The sequence below is a fragment of the Phascolarctos cinereus genome, unplaced genomic scaffold (assembly GCF_003287225.1).
Source record: "Phascolarctos cinereus isolate Bilbo 61053 unplaced genomic scaffold, phaCin_HiC Scaffold_2;HRSCAF=192, whole genome shotgun sequence".
NCBI classification, from domain to species: domain Eukaryota; kingdom Metazoa; phylum Chordata; class Mammalia; order Diprotodontia; family Phascolarctidae; genus Phascolarctos; species Phascolarctos cinereus.
Window position 1 is genome coordinate 25,003,072 of NW_027555625.1, and position 18,803 is coordinate 25,021,874.

At 50.6% G+C, this 18,803-nt stretch overlaps 1 protein-coding gene across 2 annotated transcripts; it reads left to right on the forward strand.

Annotated features, from left to right (window-relative positions):
• Positions 1 to 456: 456 nt before the first annotated feature.
• On the forward strand, positions 457 to 18,165 carry CDC25B (cell division cycle 25B). 2 transcript variants are annotated; one of them, XM_021001010.2, is made up of 16 exons: positions 457 to 1,236; positions 3,694 to 3,806; positions 5,276 to 5,327; positions 8,580 to 8,618; positions 8,985 to 9,021; positions 9,614 to 9,730; positions 9,820 to 9,939; positions 10,051 to 10,194; positions 10,830 to 10,910; positions 11,864 to 12,046; positions 12,614 to 12,709; positions 13,811 to 13,873; positions 13,997 to 14,095; positions 14,619 to 14,749; positions 15,562 to 15,673; positions 16,076 to 18,165. In XM_021001010.2, the coding sequence occupies exons 1-16, from the start codon at positions 1,019 to 1,021 to the stop codon at positions 16,214 to 16,216; spliced, it is 1,746 nt and encodes a 581-aa protein (XP_020856669.1). In that variant the 5' UTR covers positions 457 to 1,018; the 3' UTR covers positions 16,217 to 18,165. The 2 variants fall into 2 exon arrangements, with proteins under 2 accessions (XP_020856669.1, XP_020856670.1); XM_021001011.2 differs by lacking the exons at positions 3,694 to 3,806; positions 5,276 to 5,327.
• Positions 18,166 to 18,803: the final 638 nt, after the last annotated feature.

Consider the following 18,803-nt stretch of genomic DNA (forward strand, 5'->3'; position numbering starts at 1 on the left):
GAGAAGGAGAAAGAGGAAGAAGAGGAGGGGTCTGTGTTTTAAAAAAACATCCTTTCTCCCGCCCTCTCTTGGGAACCCCACACCACGTAGAGGCCAGCTGATCCTTGCAAACGCTAAGACCAGTCAAGGTCCCCCGAGAATACTGGCAGTTTCGGGTGGCAGCCGCAGGGACCGGCACACGTGGCGGGGGCGAGGGCGCAGCCAGAGCGCAGCATCGCACCCCACCTCCAGCCACAAAATCCCGGGAATCAGGGTCTAGGCCCCACCCCCCGTGCGTGAACGCTTACATCTCACACCTCCCGGGATGCACAGTTAGGGTTTGCACTCAGGGACAACCCTCCCCCCTGTGGGTGACCCCCCCCACACCCCCGCCTTCCACTGAAGGCCAACCCCCGACCCAGGCGCCCATTGGCTGCCGGCTCGCAGCGGGGCCGCTGTTATTTTTCGAATATAAATAGTAAGAGGCCGGGTTGGGGGCGAGCACTGCGCTGCGCAGCTCGTCGGAGCCGGCGTTCTGACGTCTTCAGCTCCCTCTGCCCCTCTGTCCCTCTGTCCCTCCTCCTCCTCCTTTTCCTCCTCTTTTTCCTCCTTCTCTTCCTCTTTTTCCTTCTTTTTCTCCTCCTCTTCTTCTCCTCCTCCTCCTCTTCCTCCTTTTACTCCCTCTTCTCCTCCTCCTTCTGCCCCTCTTCCCCTTTCCTCCAGCCCCCGTTGTCTCCCTGTGCCCTTCGGGGGCTCGGGCATCTGTGCACCCTTGCGCCCCAGTGCCCGTGCGCCCTCGAGCCGCGCCAGCCTCCCTCCCTCCTTTCCCGGGCGCATTGTCTTGTCTTTTACACTGCTGCAATTTCAGCCTCCTTTCTCCGGAGGGGAAGAGGCGCCTCGCCGGTTCCAACCTCTGGCGCATCTGGACTCGCCTTCTGTGCCGCTCTGAGCTGCGCAGAATTTGCCCGGCCCGGCTTCTTGCCTTTCCCTTTTTTCTTCTCCCTTCTCCCCCTTCTTCCTCACTCCACCCCCAGCCACGATGATGGAGCAGCAGCCGCCTCTCTGGGATGCCCCCTCAGAGTCAGACCGCAGCCCAGGACGCCGGGAGCGGCTTGGGGCCCCGAGGCCAACTCGGCTAGTCCCCGGACTGCTGCAGCCCACCGTACGGGGGCTCTTCGCCTCCCCGGACCCCGTGGCCTCTTCCTCCCCGGTCACCACACTCACGCGAACGATGAACGACCTCACCGGACTGGGGAGGTAATTTCACTTTGGCGCGCTGGAGATGAGTGGGAGGTGGAGAGGATGGTGTCCCCAGTAGAAGTTGCCAGGGTTGGGGTAGGGGGACCCCAGGACCCCCGCCTGGATTTGAAGAGGAAGAGTGGCTTAGAGCAGGCTTAATATAGTCTTCCAGTTAAAACTGCATGTGTAAGCACCCCTTTAGGGAGACATGTGGAGCTGGAGGCATTTTGCACAGGTGTGGGGCTTGGTTCCGCCGCCAGCTCTGTGGCGTTTCCATTGGACTTTGGGGCCCAGGCCTGCTGTCTTAGGGAAGGAAAATCGATCAGAGCAGAGGCCACCCAAGGCTCAGTGGGCATCCGCAAGGGTTGAGAGCCTTGCTCCCCGGCACATTACCTGTCTCCAGCTTCTGGAGCTTGGCACAGGCAATTCCCATTGGACTTGGGCAAGACCCCTCTGAGCCTCATTTTTCCTCATCTGTAAATTAAGGCACAAGGTTGGGCTGAAGGATCACCAGGGCACCATGCGTCTGGAGACCATGCTGCCGCCTTTGGAATTCCAGCCGACCTTCCCGGGCTTCTTCCTCTCCCTATCTCTTAGATGTAATCCCCTTGCTAATGGAAGCTAGCAATTATCTTCTTGACTTCTGACTAGCGTTTGAAGGCCCGGGAAGGGAGTTATCTGCAATAATCCGGAGCAGCGTCTTAGTTTCAGCTGTGAGCCTATCAGAATGCAGCCATTATGGCTGGAGAACCTGGGTTGAGGTTTTGGGAGGAAGACTGTGGGAGCGAGTAGCAATCCCATGCTTGGGACTTAGAGTCTCAAACCAGAGTCAGAGCTGGAAGAGACCCTCCCCTCCTGTTACAGATGAGACTGGGGCCCAGAGAGGTTAAGCACTTTGCCCCAGGTCACACAGGTAATGAGTGGCAAAGATAGCATTTGCACTTGAGACTTCAGTGTTTCTTTTTTATTTAACCACACTACCTCTTCCCAGCCCTAAAACTGAAAGAGACCTTGACCTTCTAGTCAGTCTAAACCCTTATGAAACGCCTAGTTTATAAAGGAGAAAGCTGATTTTCTCAAAGTCACTTTATTAGTGGCAGTCAGAACTAGAACCCAGGACTTAAGCCTCTCAGTCAGTATGCATGCTGCTAGACTTGTTTTTTTCAAATAATTTTTCTAATAATTCCATAGTAGGCATAAAAATCTATAGTGCCATAGTTTTTCTAGAATGGAAGTTCCAGGAGGGGGAAGGAACTGGGTTTTGTTTTTTTGTTTTGTTTTGGGTGGGGAGGCAGTGTTGTAAGATAACTGGTAAATACTTTAAAAAACTGAATTGAATTCTTGTTCTAAGAGGCTTGATTAAAGGTAAGGAATAAGTAGCATTGCCTGAAATGGATGTTGGTCTTGGAAGTTTGAATCTTTGGCCTTAAATTAAGCATCCTTCCCCTACCCCCATACTAGCCTAGAGACATGGGAGCAGCTCTGAGGTAGAGACTCCCTTCTCTTCGCCCCCTCTCCCCAAGCCCCTCCTTCCTGATCTTCATTCCTAGATTGGGCCTGGTCCAGGGTTGGTGGGGGAGGCAGGAGAAGGTGTTGGGAGTTAAATGGCTTCACCACGGACTTTCTGAACTCCCTAATAGAATGATGAGTACAGTACCTAGCATGAATGAGTGAACAATTGAATGCTTGTGGACTGCACAGTTACATTCCAATTTGGATCAGGTTCATTTTGAATCCACCAAAGGTCAGGCTGTGGCTGGAAGGCACTTTTAGGGGTCATCTAGTCCAAATCCTCCATTGTACACATGTGGAAACCTGATGGGCCTTCCCCAGGTAGCCCACTGAGTCACTGACTGAGCTAGAACTGGAACCCAGACCTCCTGGGTGTATTTCATCTTATTTCAGTAGACTAGGCTATAGCTCTGGGCTTCAAACTTGGCTCTAGGTTTTAAACTGCCTCTGCCAGAAGTCATTTTAAGGCGACTGCCCCAGCCTTCTGTGACTGAGGAAGGAACTAGACTTGCCTTGACCATGTGAGAGAAGGAGTCTTGGAGATAAGGGGAAGCACCCACAGTAAGCTTGGCCCAGTAGAAGGAGCGAGAGGACCTCAGCTCTAGAAGCAGAGGCCCTCTGAGGACTTCGGGATCATTCCATGTCTTTGTCTTTTATTCATTCCGAAAACATTCTGAGAAGGGGTATCCTAAGCTTCAGCAGACTGCCAGAAGGTTCCAGGGTTAAGAACCTCCCAGTCTAGTCTAATTTCCTTGTTTCCTAGCTGAGGGAACCAAAATGACTTGCCTAAGGTCACAAAAGTGGAGATAAGATTTGAACCCAAGGCCCTTTCACTGGTATAAGGAGGGAGAGCTCCAAACTGGAGGGAGGCAACCCAGGCTTTATAGGACTAGGGTAACAGCTCCTGAGGCTGAGGGAAAGTGAGGCTTCCTCCTCTGACCATGTGCCCCTGTTGTTTGACAGTGAGACCCCCAAGAGAAAAAAACAAAACCTGGCCTTCCGGAGCAGACTAGTCTCGCTCTCCCGGGAATCCCTGTCTTCCGAGGCCTCAGATTCATCAGAATGTTCAGATGCCGGTGAGTGTGCTGGAAGGAAGGAGAAACTTTAGGTGGCATAGGGAGACCTTGGCTAAGATTGGGGGACATAGGCGGGTCATTGGATTTCCTGGCCACTCTTTCATGGAGAAGGAAAGAAAGCTGCTTTCTTGAAGTCACATGGTCATAGACAATGGGAGTCTGGGCCCAGAGTCTGTGGGAGGCAGCATGCGCACTATGGTGGATGGAAAGTGAAAGATTTTGGAGCTAGATTCTAATCCTGGCTCTGATGCTTGCTACATGTGTGACCCTGGACATGGCCTGCAAGGTCCATGGAAGGTCCAGGAAGTATAAGCTTCCTTCATATAAGAGGAAAGTATAAACCCCCCCATCAAGGTAGGAATTATATGGGCCTTAGCTACAATACCAGTGTTCTACTCCCTGGTACCTTAGCACAGTGTTCTCTACAGGTTGACTACTTTAGTAAGTTTAAATTTTCTCAAGTGAGGGTCAGCAGAGCTCAGCCACAGCTGGAGAGAGAAGTAGCTGCTGACTTTGTTTTCAAGGTGTTGAAGGGCCCAGCTCCTTCCTTGGTCTCACCAGCCTTCTCCTGAAGAGTAATGTACATGGGCAGCTTCTAGTTTTTTCCCCTGAGGGAGATTGGAATATTCACTTATGTCTCAATCCACTTTTTTTTTGAACCAGTAGCTTAAGGGTGACTGTATCTTCAGAGTAAGATTCCTAGCCCACCCCTTGTTGTTTTTGATTTTTTGGTTTGATTTTTTTTAGGCAATTGGGGTTAAGTGACTTGCCCAGGGTCACACAGCTAGTAAGTGTCAAGTGTTTGGTCTGAGGTCACATTTGAACTCAGGTCTTCCTGACTTCAGGGCTGGTGCTCTATCCACTGCGTCACCTAGCTGCCCCGTTTGGTTTTTTTGTTTGTTTGTTTAAGCCAGAAATTGAACAACAGAATTCTCCGTTTTGGACTCTGAGACTCACTTTTCTGTAGCATTTTAAGCTTTCTAGAGTGCTTTCTTCCCACAGCCCTGTTATTCAAGAGTTCAGTTTCCCCATTTTACAGATTAGGAGAGGTTCAGTGTCCAGTTAATGATTGAGACCTCATTGGAAGGATTTTCTCCACTTACAGTTTTTCCCCCTGGCTTAACCTGCCCAGAAAGAAGAATGGGCCTGTTAGAGAATGGGTGTCCCAGAAGAATGGCCGGGTGACCTAGAGCGGATGTGTTGGCTCCTGGAATGATCTACCCTTCTCCCAGACCACCCATGGAAACCCAACATTCCTCTGGCTCTGGAAGAGATCTCAAAGGCCCTTTAATACAACTGCTTCTTTTACAGTTAGGGAAACAAAATCCCAGAGATCTGTTAAGTGATTTGACCAAGGTAGAAGGGACAGTCTCAGCTTCAGCACACATACACACACACACACACACACACACACACACACACACACACACAGAGCTTTTCATCCAGCCTTGCTCTTCTGTCCAACCTAGGTCTTTCCATGGATTCACCAAGCCCCATGGACCCCCAGGCAATGGACCATGTGTAAGTAGAATGCTTCCTCATGCAGCCCAAGCATTGCATTGGGATTTGGGGGGCACCACGTTTTAAAGAGAGGCTTTGCTTATAAGAGGAAGCAAAGTGCTGAAACCCTCATATTTGAAATACAAGAGAACTGAAGATGTCTGTCTGTCTGTGGCCTGGGGAAGGCTATGAGGGCTTGAAGCAGCTGGCCCACTCAGCTGTTCCCCTGGTAGTTTTTGACGGTGGCCACTGCCCCTCCCCCCAGGCAAAGCTGCAGACCCACCTCCCCTTCCCCCATGATATTGGGCCCTAGTTGGTACTTTAGATAGGCTAATGCCCTCATTGACTGTGCCTTTGGGGGAATATGCCAAGCCTGACCTTCGCCTTTATTTAAAAACAGGAAACAGGGTGGGGAGAAGAGGGAGGCCTTTTTACAGGCAACAGGAAGTGTTTGGTCTTCTCCTTCCCCCCCCCCAAAAAAAGTTCTCAGGTTAGTTATCAGGAAAGGGTAGAAACATGGGGGAGGGGAATAAAGAGAGTGAAGGGTGGGGTAACAAAGAGGTTTCTAAGGAAAAAGAGCACCTTCCTCCCCCTTTTATTTAAAAAAAACAAATGAACTTGGTGGGGCTTGCCAAGAAATAGGTTCAGGCTGGAGATGTATTCCCTGACCCCAGGAGATAGATAGGGAAAGGAGAAAGGTCCTTCTGACCCTAGCCTGTGGGACCTCTCACCCCACTCAGCCCGATGCCTCATTCTCTCCCCAATCCCTGCACCTGCCTTGACAGTTGCTTTTTCTCAGATGAGCTAGCAGGGGGTGTGTGTGTGTGTGTGTGTGTGTGTGTGTGTGTGTGTGTGTGTGTGTGTGTGTGTGTGTGTGTGTGTGTGTGTGTGTGTGTGTGTATGGTGGGGGGTGGGGGAGGCAGACACAATGGCCCAGCAGGGGCAGGTGGTCCTCAGAGGCCGTGCTAAGGGGGTGGTCCTTCTATAAAGCCCTCCCCCCAGGGAGCTTCTGAAGGCACATCTGTCAGAATTCTTCTGCCTTCTCTAAAGGCTGCAGGGGCGGGACCCAGGGAGCAGGGATGGAGGGAATTCTGTTGCAGAGAAGAAAAGACAGTGTCCCCTTCAGGGAGAAGAGATGGGCTGGGGCAGTAATCAGGTGAAGGGTTACTCAAGGTCCTTGCAGTTCCTTTTTTTTTGGGGGGGGGTGCAACAGGGACCCTCTGAGCACTCTGAGTGTGGAGTGCAAGCTGTCCATCCCAAGGAATCTGGAAGACCTTTCCCCCTCCACTCATTGTCTCAGCCCACTCCCGCCCCGCCCCCAAGGGGAAGGGGGCACTCATCGGGGCAGCTGCCAGGGCCCAGCCCTCCCCAGATGCCTTTTTATGGAAGCCCATATGGCATGGCGTGGCAGGGACCCAGCTGTCCTGATTTGCATACAGGTGGAACACTAGGGAAGCAGGTCTGGTTGCCCTGGAGACTCAGCCTTGGAGACCCTGCCCCCAAACCCCAGCAATGCCTGCTTCCTTTCTCTCTGGCTTCCATTCAGGGGCAACCTTTAGAAACATCCTTGGGCCTTCCTTACTTCCCTCCCCACCTAGGGCTTTTTCTCTGAGAATCACCTTTCTTTCATTCTCTTGTGCCTATTCCTATTTTTTCCCTCCCAGGCCCTAATATTACCACCCCCCCAAGCGTAGCACAGGCCGAGGAATTTAGTCCCCACTGGGCTATCCATCCCTGCCTTAAGTGTAGAACAGTGCCCTGTCTCACCTGCCCCAGTCTTTGAGAGCCAACACCCCCCCCCCAGGATTCGCCCCCTACCAGCCCAGTCACCAATCAGGTGTGGGGCCACTTTGGGAGGAAGGGGGCCAAGAGATGGAGAAAGGCTAAAATAGATAATTAGCTCTCTTTAAAGAAACCATTTCTTCCCAAAATACAGTTAACATAAAATTTATGTCACGTGACACTTTTAAGCTTTGCAAAATGCTCTTTTTAATTAAAAAAAATTATGGCCACATTTTGTCTCAACTTTGCCCAGATTTTCCCTTGTGTTTCTCCCCATCCCCCTCCCAGAGAGCCAGCCCACATGACAAAGAGTTTGCAAGGTGCTTTGTGTATCTCCCATCATATTTGACCTTAACAACAACCCTTTGAAATAGGTGCAGTTATTATCCTGATTTAGTTGTATTTAAATCTTTGTGATCCTGTTTGGGGGTTTCCTGGCAAAGATGCTAGAGTGGTTTGCCATTTCCTTCTCCAGCTCATTTTACAGATGAGAAAACTGAGGCAAACAGGGTGAAATGACTTGCCCAGGGTCACACAGCTAGTAAGTGTCTGAGGCTAGATTTGAACTCAGGTCTTCCCAGACTTCTAGGCTTGTGCTCTGTCCACTGGACCACCTAGCTCTGACTCCTGATTTTACAGATGAGAAAATTGAGGCTGAGAGAGGTCAAATAACTTGCCTGGGGTCACAAGCTAATGTGTCTGAGACAAGATTCGAATTGAGGTCCAGCACTCATTCGGATCATGGATTTAGAACTGGAAGGGACCATCTAGCCCGCCCATTTTACAGAAGAGGAAACTGAACCACCATTCCTGACTCCCCCTCCCCTGTACCATATCTGACGATTGGCCCTCTAGCCTTTTTCTTAAAGTGAAAGGGGACCCACTCACTAGGGCCGGAGCAGCCTACTAGACTTCTAACAGATTTAAGCCTGACTGTCAGCAGCGCCTAGTGTCCCAGGACTGCCCCATGGGCCAGACAGCAAGCCTGGCCCCTCTTTCCGTCTCCGAGGCTGGCCCTTTTCCTGGGCTCGCCCTGCCCAGCTCGTCCTGGGGCAGTCACGGCTCAAAGCCGAGCATGTCATCCCAGAGGTCATCTGAGCAAGGCTCCTGGAGGGTGTCATAAGTAACATTTCTCCAGCACTCTGAGGTTCGCCCAGGGCTTCGACTTATCTTGTGTGATCCTCACATCTTGGGGAGGTGGGTGCTGTTAGCCTCCTCATTTTGTGTCTGAGGACGGTTACATAGCCTGCCTGTAGTCACTGATAGCAAGTTTCACAGGCAGATCTTGACCTTGGGTCTTCCTGAGTCCCTTTATCCGAGGTGGGTAGGTGGGCTGTTGGTGCAGAATCTTGGCCGAGTCAACCTTTCCTGCCCATCCTAGGCTGCTTGCCCAGAGCCTCTTGGGCAGGACTTCTCCGTCTTGCTGGGAGGGACTCGTCCGATTTTTTTTCTTCATCCCTCGTGATTCAAAATTCTTTTGGATTCTTACAGATTTCAGGAGGCAATCCAAGAGGCTGGCCAAGTTCGAGAGTGAGTATTGCTGGCCCTCTGTACCTTCCTGGAGTCTCTTGTTAGGGGTTGATGGGATTGGGGGGTTGGGTTGTTTTCTGTTTCATCAGTCTGAGGAAACTCCCACCAATGCAGATCTTAGTACCTACTCTGTAACTCGTACCAATGACCGACCCAGGGTCACACAGCCTGTGGTCTTCTGACTCTGAAGCCAGCTCTCTATAGCAGAGTAGAAGGGCTTCCCCTCCTGCTGGTGTTGGCATCTGTTGGAGACCAGGGAGCTGAGAAGGCATCTTTTCTACAGACTGAATCACAGGAAGGGTGGGGTCTTGATTTCCACACTAGCCGTCTCTGCTCACCTCCCTTTTCTGTCCCTTTCTCCCGCAGAGAGAGACTTCCCATCAGACGTTTCCAGTCTTTGCCGGTAAGTTTCCCCTTTTGTGGTTGCAGAATGAGAGCTTGGCTTGTCTGGGCCTCCCCAGGGTGAGGGGACAGGAAGTGGAAGGATTTCACTCTAGGCCTGTGCAATCCTTTTCTTGGAGGGGGTCAGGCGGCCTGAAGGATTGTAGAGATGGAGAGATGTTGGCCCTCTCTACTTAGGCTTAGCTCCAGCCCTGACCTCCTGGAGTGCCAGACAGGACTCCACCTCCTAGCCCTGCTACCAAAAGGGAGAAGCCACACAGATAATGCAGAAACAGTACATGAGCTGAGAGGGCAGGGTGGGCTCAGGTAGGAGGGCCTGGGGTCACTGGTAAGGGAAAGAGAAATTAAACAGGAATCTAGAATTCTGAGGGTGGGTGAGACCTGGGCATCAGAATCAGAAACATTTAAAATATGTCTAATAGGAATATATATGTAGAGCCTATATCAGATTGCATGCTGTCTTGGGGGGGGGGAATTTAAAACTCAAGAGCTTATGGAAGTCATTGTTGATAAAGCAAAATAAATTAATTTTTAAAAAAAAGGTGGGTTAAGGATGGACCTTAAGCCTTCTTCCTGCTTTTCTCTGCTGTCAGATGAGACTCTTAGGATCCAGCCCAGCATTAAGGAATATCACCAACTCCAGGGCCCTGAACATGCCCCGGAAGAGCGTGGGTGACATCCAGATGGACAGCGGGGAAGACAAGGAGAATGTGAGCTGGGCAATATTGGGGGAGGGCCAGGAGAGCAGGAATGCCATGCCCTACAATGGTGGTTTGACCTGATACGTCTTCTCCTGTAGGAAGGATTTGTCTTCAAGATGCCCTGCAGACCAGTGGGGCACAGCCGGTCCACTGCTGCTGAGTGGGCCAGCCGGAGGGAAGCTTTTGCCCAGAGGCCAAACTCGGCTCCTGATCTGATGGTATGTAAGAGGTTTAGGGGTATCCCTAAAATAGAGGTATAGATATTCCAATGGGGGTAGTTGGTATTGAGGTGGGATTGCCCACACTGACCTTTCTTTACCTCTGTCCAGTGTTTCTCTCCAGGAGAGAAGGAAGAGGACATGCGTCTTCTGCCCCTATGCTGTGTCTCCGTGAACCCTGCCTCTTCCAGTGGGGAGGACATTAGTGATGATGGAGATGATGGATTTATGGACATCCTCGAAGATGACCTGAAGGTAAAAGGTCCTGCAGGGCCAAGCTGCGTAGCCCCTCCTGCTAGAAAACCCCAGGGGAGGCAGGCGCAGAGCCTGGGGCAGAGTGTGAGCTCATGCCGAGGCCTGAAGAGAATCTGAGGCAGAAATCCACAGCAAGGTAGCATGCTGCTTCCATGGAGTCCAGGAAGAGCAGGTAAGTAGTCGTCAGGCTCCGGGAGGACTGAGCAAAGACAAAAGAACAGGAAAAGCAGGCAAGGATGACCGTGAGCTTCATGGACTGGACCTTTCATCCTGTCCCAGTGGTACCCCCTACCCCCCAAACACACACACACACACACACACACACACACACACACACACACATCCCAGGCCCTCTTGGAGAAGTGGTTCCAATCCAGGAAGCCCCTCTGGTCAAACAAACCAGTTCCTGGCTGCACTCGGTGCTTTACATTCCAATAAATGCACTGTGTTGCGGACTCTGTTAAGTGCAAGATGTCAGAGTTAAAACTTTTTGAAGGAATGGGTGGGAGGCACTTTGTCCTGGGATTGTTGGCTGATCGTGGAGATTAGCAAGCTTTGTTTGTTTTTCTCCTTGCTTCATTTATTTCATTCTGTCTTTGACCTATAAAAATCTTTTCTTTTTACATTTCTTGCAGAATGAGGAGGAGGTCCCACCAGGGATGGAAAGCCTCATCAGTGCTCCTTTGGTCAAGAAAGAAGAGGAGGAAAGTGAACAGGTATGGTTTTCATCAGTAAGGAGGGGCTCCGAACCTAGGCTGCAGGAAGAGGGATGGATCATAATCTTAGAGCCAGCAGGGACCTTAGAGGCCATGAGTCCAAATTTCATTTTACAGATGAGGAGCCTGAGGCAAACAGGTTAAGTAACTTGCCCAGGCTCACACAACTAGTAAGCATGTGAAGCAGAATTTGAATTCAGGCTTCCCGAGTCCAAATCTAGTCGGCCACCTCACTCCGCTGAGAGCCATCATAGGCTACAGTTGCCCCTTATGACCAAGGACACATACACTTTGGAGGTGGGAGAAGGGAGTTAGTCTGTGACCCCAAAACACTCATTTCAGTATGAATTGGCCAGCCTCTGAGAGAGGCTGTGCTAACCTTTTAGTTAACACACACATGAAATTAACTGCCTTGTCCTTGAGACAGTGTGATATAATGAATAGAATCCTGGATTGGGGGTCAGGAATCCTGTCCCAAACTACATAGCTATAGGCAAAACTTTAGGTGACGAGGTGGCTCAGTGAATAGCACTGGGTATGGAATCAGCACACTGAGTTTGAATCCTGCCTTAGAGAATTATTTTGGTCAAGTCACCCGTTTTTCTCACCTTGGTTTCCTCATTGTGAAAAATGGGGATAATTGGGAAGAATAATGGCACTTATTTCACCGAGTTGTTGAGATGAAGTGAGATGAACATGTGAAAGTGCTTTGCAAACCTGTGAGACCTGCAAATGTCTCCATAGCTGCTGGCCGTTATTTTTAGCGGTTATTACGTGATTTAATGTCTCTCTGCTTCAGTTTCCCACTCTACAACGTGGGGATAAGACCTGGAGTACCTGCATCTCTCCATGGGCTGCTCTGAGCGTTAGTGAGTGAGTGTGTCTGTGTACTTCTCTCTCTAAAGGTCGTCGTTGCCTTGTCTTGTGTCTTTCCTCCCCACCCCACCCCCAAGTCTTTAGTCATGCACAGCAAGTGCCGGAGACTCTTCCGCTCTCCCTCCATGCCCAGCAGCTCCATCAGACCCGTCCTCAAGCGGCTGGAGCGGCCCCGGGACAAGGACACGCCGGTCAAGACCAAGCGCAGGAAGAGCGTGACCATCCCGACCGCCACCCTGGAGGAGAAGGACGAGGAGCCGGTGAGTGGCTGCCAAGGCTGGGAGGGGATCGCACAGTCGGTCAACATGTGTTAAGCACCTACTGTGTGCCGGGCACTGGGAAAGGCGTGGGCATGCAAAGACAGGACCTGCCCTCAAGGAGCTCCCAACCCCGTTAGGAGTCGGTGTGGGCAGCTCTAGGCCGGTCACTCCCTGCCGGCACTGGAGAGCATAAAATAGAGAAGACAGCTTTTGGGATTTAACAGAGCATTCCTGTTTTGGAGCTGGAATTTAGGACCATAGGAAGATAGGATTCGTTTAGGACTTTTTTTTTGTTTTTTTAAGCAGCTCGTTCTTCTGCCCTAGGAGATGATTTTTTTTTCCTACCCCCCCCATGACCACCACCCCCACTTCCAGGAGATCTGTCTTTGCTGCTGAAAGTGAGGTCTACCCACATCAGCAAAGCACAACGGCACCTGGGGGCGACCGACACCAGCCTTCTTCCTGGGGTGCCTGACAGACAGAGAGAAGCTGGCCATCATCTCTCCCCCCCATCCTCCCATCATACATGCAGCTGGCCTCAACCATCATCTTCCCTTCCCTCCACAGAAACCTCGACTTCTCCGTTCCAAGTCTTTATGTCATGACGAAATTGAGACCATCTTGGACAATGATCCCAGAGAACTGATTGGGGATTACTCTAAGGTATCAGCAGGAGAAAGAGTAGCTTCAAAGGGTATTGATTGGAGGGCCTCTTTTTGCTGAGACATCACGAATAGTTGGGACTCCTCAGGAAATGGAGCTTAAAACTTTGAGTTGGGATGGAAATCCATAAGCCCTGGTTGGTTATAGGATCAGTCAGCAAACATTTATTATGCATCCTACTATGGACCTGGCCTTGCTATGTTAGTTGCTGGGATAGAACTACAAAGAATGAAGCAGCTTTGAAAAGGACCTCGGAGGTGACCTAATCCAACCCCCTGGTTTTACAGATGAGGAAACTGAGGCCCAGAAAGATGAAGTGACTAGGTCACAGAGTGGGGGGGCTGGAGGGTAAGTTGCAGTCCTGACTCTGAGTCCAAAGTTCTTTCATTATTGTTTAATTATGTCTAACTCTTTGTAATGCCTTTTGGGGTTTTCTTGGCAAAGATACTGGAGTGGTTTCCCGTTTCCTTCTCCAGCTCACTTTACAGGTGAGGAAACTGAGGCAGACGGGTGAAGTGACTTGCCCTCGGTCACACAGCTAGGAAGTGTCTGAGGCCAGATTTGAACTCAGAAAGTTGAGTCTTCATAACTCCAGGCCCGACACTCTATCCACTATGGTGCCACCTAGCTGCCCCTGTCCCATTCGACTACAAAATTATTTGGAGTCTGCTGGGAAGTGGTCTTTCTCCCCTTCTCCTACAAGTCCCTTCCTCTTCCTTCTGTCCACTCTGCATCTCCCGCCTCCTTCCCCCCCAGCCTTGTCCCCTGTGGCACCAAGGAGCACAAGTCGGCCTTCCCACAAGATTGATCCTTTTATAAATTAATCTTTGGATCAGGAGCCTGGCCTGGTGTTGGCTGGCTAAGGACCTTTTCCCACCTTGCCTTCTGGATTAACCCCAAATGTAGCTAGCCCACTGATAAAAGGTGGGGCTGGTGGCTGTGGAAACGAGGGGGAGCATCTGTGTGTGCGTGGAGAAAACTCCAAAGAGCTGATAATCTCTGGGAATGAGGACTGACCTCCCCCAGCCCTCCTTGATTGACACAGATAGCGGTTTAGCAGCAACGATCTGGCCTTACTCTTTTCTCCTTCTGTCCTTTCAGGCATTTCTCCTGCAGACGATAGATGGCCGCCACCAAGACCTTAAGTACATATCGCCCGAGACGGTGAGTAGAGGAAGGCAGGGCCTGGGATTTGCCAGGTCAGGGGTAGGGAAGATGAGACATAGTCCTTTTCCTCTGGGTGCCCCTGTCTTAAATGACACCGCCTTTCGTTTCTTGACACTGCAGATGGTAGCCGTATTAACAGGGAAGTTTAGCAATATTGTGGAGAAATGTGTCATCCTGGACTGCAGATATCCCTATGAGTTTGAGGGTGGTCACATCAAGGTAAATCATAAGACAAGGGGCAGCGATAAGGTAAACACAAGCTAGATGAAAGGATGGCCAGCTTGGGATGAGGCAAGATGGGTATGCAGGGGAAGGAAGAGGTGTAATCACAGCCAGCCATAAGGGGTGCTCTGGGCCTCGTGGGGAAGCCAAGACTTGCTGTATGCCTTCTAGGCACAGGGAAGGCGGGTTTTCCTTCCTATCCCTACCCCAGGCAGTGTGGTGGTGTGGGTGGAGCCCTGGATTTGGGAATTAGGAAGATACTCTTGAGTCCTTAACTTTCCTGGGCCTCAGTTTCCCCATCTGTAAAATGGGGGGGGTGGTTTGGACATCTTGGCCTCTAAGGTGCCTTTCAGATCTAAATATGTGATCCTATGATGACAACCCCAGGATAGAAACAAGGGATTGAAGAAGGGAAAAGTCAAGCAGCCTTGAGTCAGTGTAAGGGGAGAGTTATCTAGCCTGGGGGCCTTCCCCAAGCCCACACCCCCTCACCTAAGCATTGGCATTGTCCTTTCTCCAGGGTGCAGTCAACCTCCCCTTGGAACAAGACGCAGAGGGTTTTCTGCTGGTGAATCCCATTCTCCCCAGCGAGGATAAGAGGATCATCTTAATTTTCCACTGTGAATTCTCCTCTGAGCGAGGGCCTCGCATGTAAGTGTCAGTCCACTGGTGTTCTCCCCCAACTATGGGTTGAGGGTGGGGAGGGAAGAAAAGAAGGGAGAGCTGATGTGGGTCGTCTCACCTCTTTTTGGAGTCCAACTCATACACAAAAGGACTTCCCACTATGATATGAATCAGTCAACATTTATTAAGCACCTACGATGTTCCAGGCACTGTGCTAAGTGCCAACAAGTGGTCTCTGGCAATCCTTCCTTTTCTGAGCCTCAGTTTCTTCTGAAAACTGAGCAGAGGCTCAGTTAAATAATCAAACCATACCTCAAGTTCAATTCAACGTACATGGGTTGCGACTCTGTTGAAGTTTTTTCCCTAGAACCCTTGTGCATTTGGGAAACAGAATAGTCAATAAACATTTACTAGGCGCCTACTATATACCAGACACTGAATCATAGATTAAGAGTTTGAAAGGGGCTCGAGAGGCCATGGAATCAGCCCCCTTCATTTTTTTCGGATGAGGAAATGAGGCCCAGAGCAGGTAAGTGACTCGGCCAGTGTCTCACAGCTAGTAATTATCTGATGCAAGATTCAAACCCATGTCTTCCTGGCTCCCAAGGCCAACATTCGATGCACTATATACCATGCTGCCCCCACAGCACTCTCTATGTCATACCGATGCTTCCCACAGTGCCGTAGACTGGATTCAACCTGAGTTTGCTGGGCTAACCTGTAAGAACATAGTGTGCTACCAATCCTTGAGCAGGTTCAACTCTTGACTCTGGCATTCAAGGCTCTCTTTGGTCAGATGCCTGAACCTTCTATTCTTCTGCCCTGACTTGTCCTCCCAGGTGCCGCTTCATCCGAGAGAGAGACAGAGCTGCCAATGACTACCCAAATCTGTACTATCCTGAAATGTACATCCTCAAAGGAGGTTACAAGGACTTCTTCCCACAGTACCCGGTAAGGGCAGCTGGCGGGGAACTTGCCCTGGACTGGTCTAGGTAACCAGAGTGCTCAGCTGGGCGGTAGCCAATGGGGGACAAGTGAACGGGGCGGGGGGGGGAGAGGAATGAGCGTCAGTCTCCCAAGGCTCTCCTTCTAGAAACAAACCCAGAACATAATTAGTTAACTTAGCTAGCCGAGGGCGAATCTGATCTTAACTCTGAGGAGGAAGAGAGGGGAAGAATCGGTCAGTTAGTGAGCATTTGTTAAACACTTACTGTATGCCAGTCACAAAGAAAATGTGAAACCAGTCCGTGCCCCAGAGAGCTTCCATTCTAACGGCGGGGAAGGGTAGACACGGTACGCAGGGTGAGCACAAATTGCTGAGGGGCCGACTGCCTCCTTCTTTCCACCATGCAGACGTTCTGTGAGCCCCAGGATTACCGGCCCATGAATCACGAAGACTTCAAGGAAGACTTTAAAAGGTTTCGCCTGAAGAGCCGCACCTGGTCGGGAGAGCGGAGCAAACGAGAGATGTATAGCCGCCTGCAGGACTTCTGAGGCCCAGGGAGCCAGGCTGGCCCACTCTGCTCCCCCGTTCCCCTCTCGTCTCCTCGCCGCCGCCTCCTCCTCCCCACTCCCCATCTCCCCAGCCACTGGGAGACCAGTCACCCTTGACTCTCCCAGGGACTGTCCGGAAGAGGCTCCCACCCCGCATGGGGGCCTGCTTCCTGGACGTGGCTTTTCCTCCTGCCGAATTCCAACTTTTCCTGGGGAAAAGCCCCCCTCTCTCCCTTCCTACCCATTTATTTAATTATTTGTTGGACTTGAATGAAGGGGTCCAACCAAGGGCCGTGCCACCTTGGTGGTGGGTGGCAGCTGCCCACTGTGCCAGTCCCAGGGGCTTCAGACCCGCTCTGATGTCTGGTGGCTTACTTTGTGTGTCTGGATCGTGGATGCTGGGACCATCCCCGATCTTAGAAGGTGCTCAGTTGGCCTCTCTACCCCTGCGAGAGGTTTTCTGCCATGGAATCCCCTTGGATTTCATTCCCATCCTGCCCAGCTAACTCCCTTGCTCCTCCTACCCACGACAGGATTCTGTGTGTTGTGTGTTTTTTGTATCTTTGGCCCTGTGCCTGTTTTTTGTTGTTTTAGGGCTGAAAGACAAGAGAAGCCTGGTTTGACATTAGTCAGGCCTCGTGGGGTCTCCTCCGGGGACAAAAAGGGATTTCACGTGCTCAAAGGAACAGTTGGGGATGGAGTTTAGATCTTTTTTTTTTCTCCCCTAGGCGTTTATTTTCTCTGATTTGGAGTTTGTGCTATCCTGAATCCGAAACAGGTTGGTTATGCAAATTGTATAAAAGATTGTGCTTAGGTGTGTGGGAAGGCTGTCCCATGTGAATGAGGGAGAAAGCTCAGGGATTCTCCCTCTTCTGACTGCTAAACATTCATTTATTTTCTAAAAACAAAGCCTCTCAAAGGGAGTTTCACTACCCATTCCCCCCACCCCAGCCACCTTTGAGCCGTTGCTGCTGTTTGACTATGAAATTGTCCATCCCAGGGAGAAGGGCTGAGTGGACCATCCTCGAGCCCAACATACCTCCTTCTACCATGCCCAGAAGGGGCAGTCTGCACACTCCTGTCTTTAAAAAAAAAAAATTTAAAGGTATAAGGGGGATGGAAAATGTCTTTTGTTTGTTTGTTTGTTGAAAAAGCACTTCATAAACTTGCACAGTATCAAGTTGTTTTCTTTTTCCACCCATTTTGTGGTAGCCTGCTGGGCCTGCCACTGGGGAGAGATTGGGGTTCAGGGTTTCTGAATCCAGCTGGAATGCGATGTAGCATTGTAGGCAAGGTGGGGGTAGCACTCAGGCCTGCCCTCTGCCTAAGGAGGAGACACAGAGGGGTGGGGTTTTTTTTTCCCCTTGAATCAGACCCCAAGGACAATTGGGTAGAGGTATGAGAACTGGGCGCTGTGGGAGAGGGCAGACAAGATTCAGGCATCATGGAAAACTTGTTTAAAGCCGCACAATGTGCCCTGGGAGGGCTGTAGGATAGAATGATGCACCTGGCTGCTCAGTGTGTGTTACTGTGAGCTCCCCATCTGTTCCTGGGGTATCTGTGTGTGCTGGAGGAGCCAGGACCATTAGCTGTCCGCCGCCCTCCTGCTCAGGTGTGACCTCTCTCTGCTGGTGTGAATATCCACACCCATGGCTCCCTCTCATGAAAAGCACTTACTCTGTACCTGTCCCAGGAACCCTGCCCAGCCTGAGTCTGTGTGTGTGTGTCGTGTGTTTGTGTGACCTCATCCATGAGCGTGAAGTAGATTCCCATTTTATTTAAGTGAGTAGGGCTGGGAGAGAGCCATGTCCTAACCTGAGGACAGTTATCACATCTTTGCAGAAGGCTTCTCCAGCTCTGTGTCAGAAGTTCAAGGGGGTGAGGGCTCCCTGGCCTTCCACCTTCCTGCTTGTTAACCTCCTTTTGTTCAATAAAGCCCTGGAATTTAATCACTGGTGTCTGGTGTGTTCACCTTCTATACCAGGAAATGGGGATAGGGGTGCATGTAAAGCCCCAGGGGAGGCGGAAATGGGTCCTTGGCCTCAGGTAATTGGGGAGAGAAGATGGAACCAGGAAACAACACCGGTTGAGTGAAAACAAGGAAATACAAGATTTGAACTCGATGTTGAAGGAAACAGGGCTGAAGATGAGTGCATTCCAAGCATGAGCCTACCTATACAATGTCATGGAGGTAGGAGAGGAAAAGTTGAGAAATGTCAGTACCTGATAGTTCTAGAATCTGTGGAACACAGGTGTAATGTCAGGGAGGTCCAGTATAAAAAGGTACTTAAACTGTTCTGAGACAAGGAAAGTATGGATGGGCAGCACCCTGGACTTGAATCTCCTTTGTTTGAAACAGAAAAGATCCCCTACTCTTTTCTCCGCCAGCTCAGTCCTTTCATTTGGATCACTTGGGTTAGAAAGCTTTTCCTGCTATCACATCTGACGGTGCCTTTTTTCACAATTTCAAATATTTATTGGTGAGTGCCTACTGTGTGACAGGCACCATGCTAAAAGGCTGTGAATAGAGTGATGAAAATAAAACAATCCCTATCTTTGAAGAGCTCACACACAGCATCTAATTTGA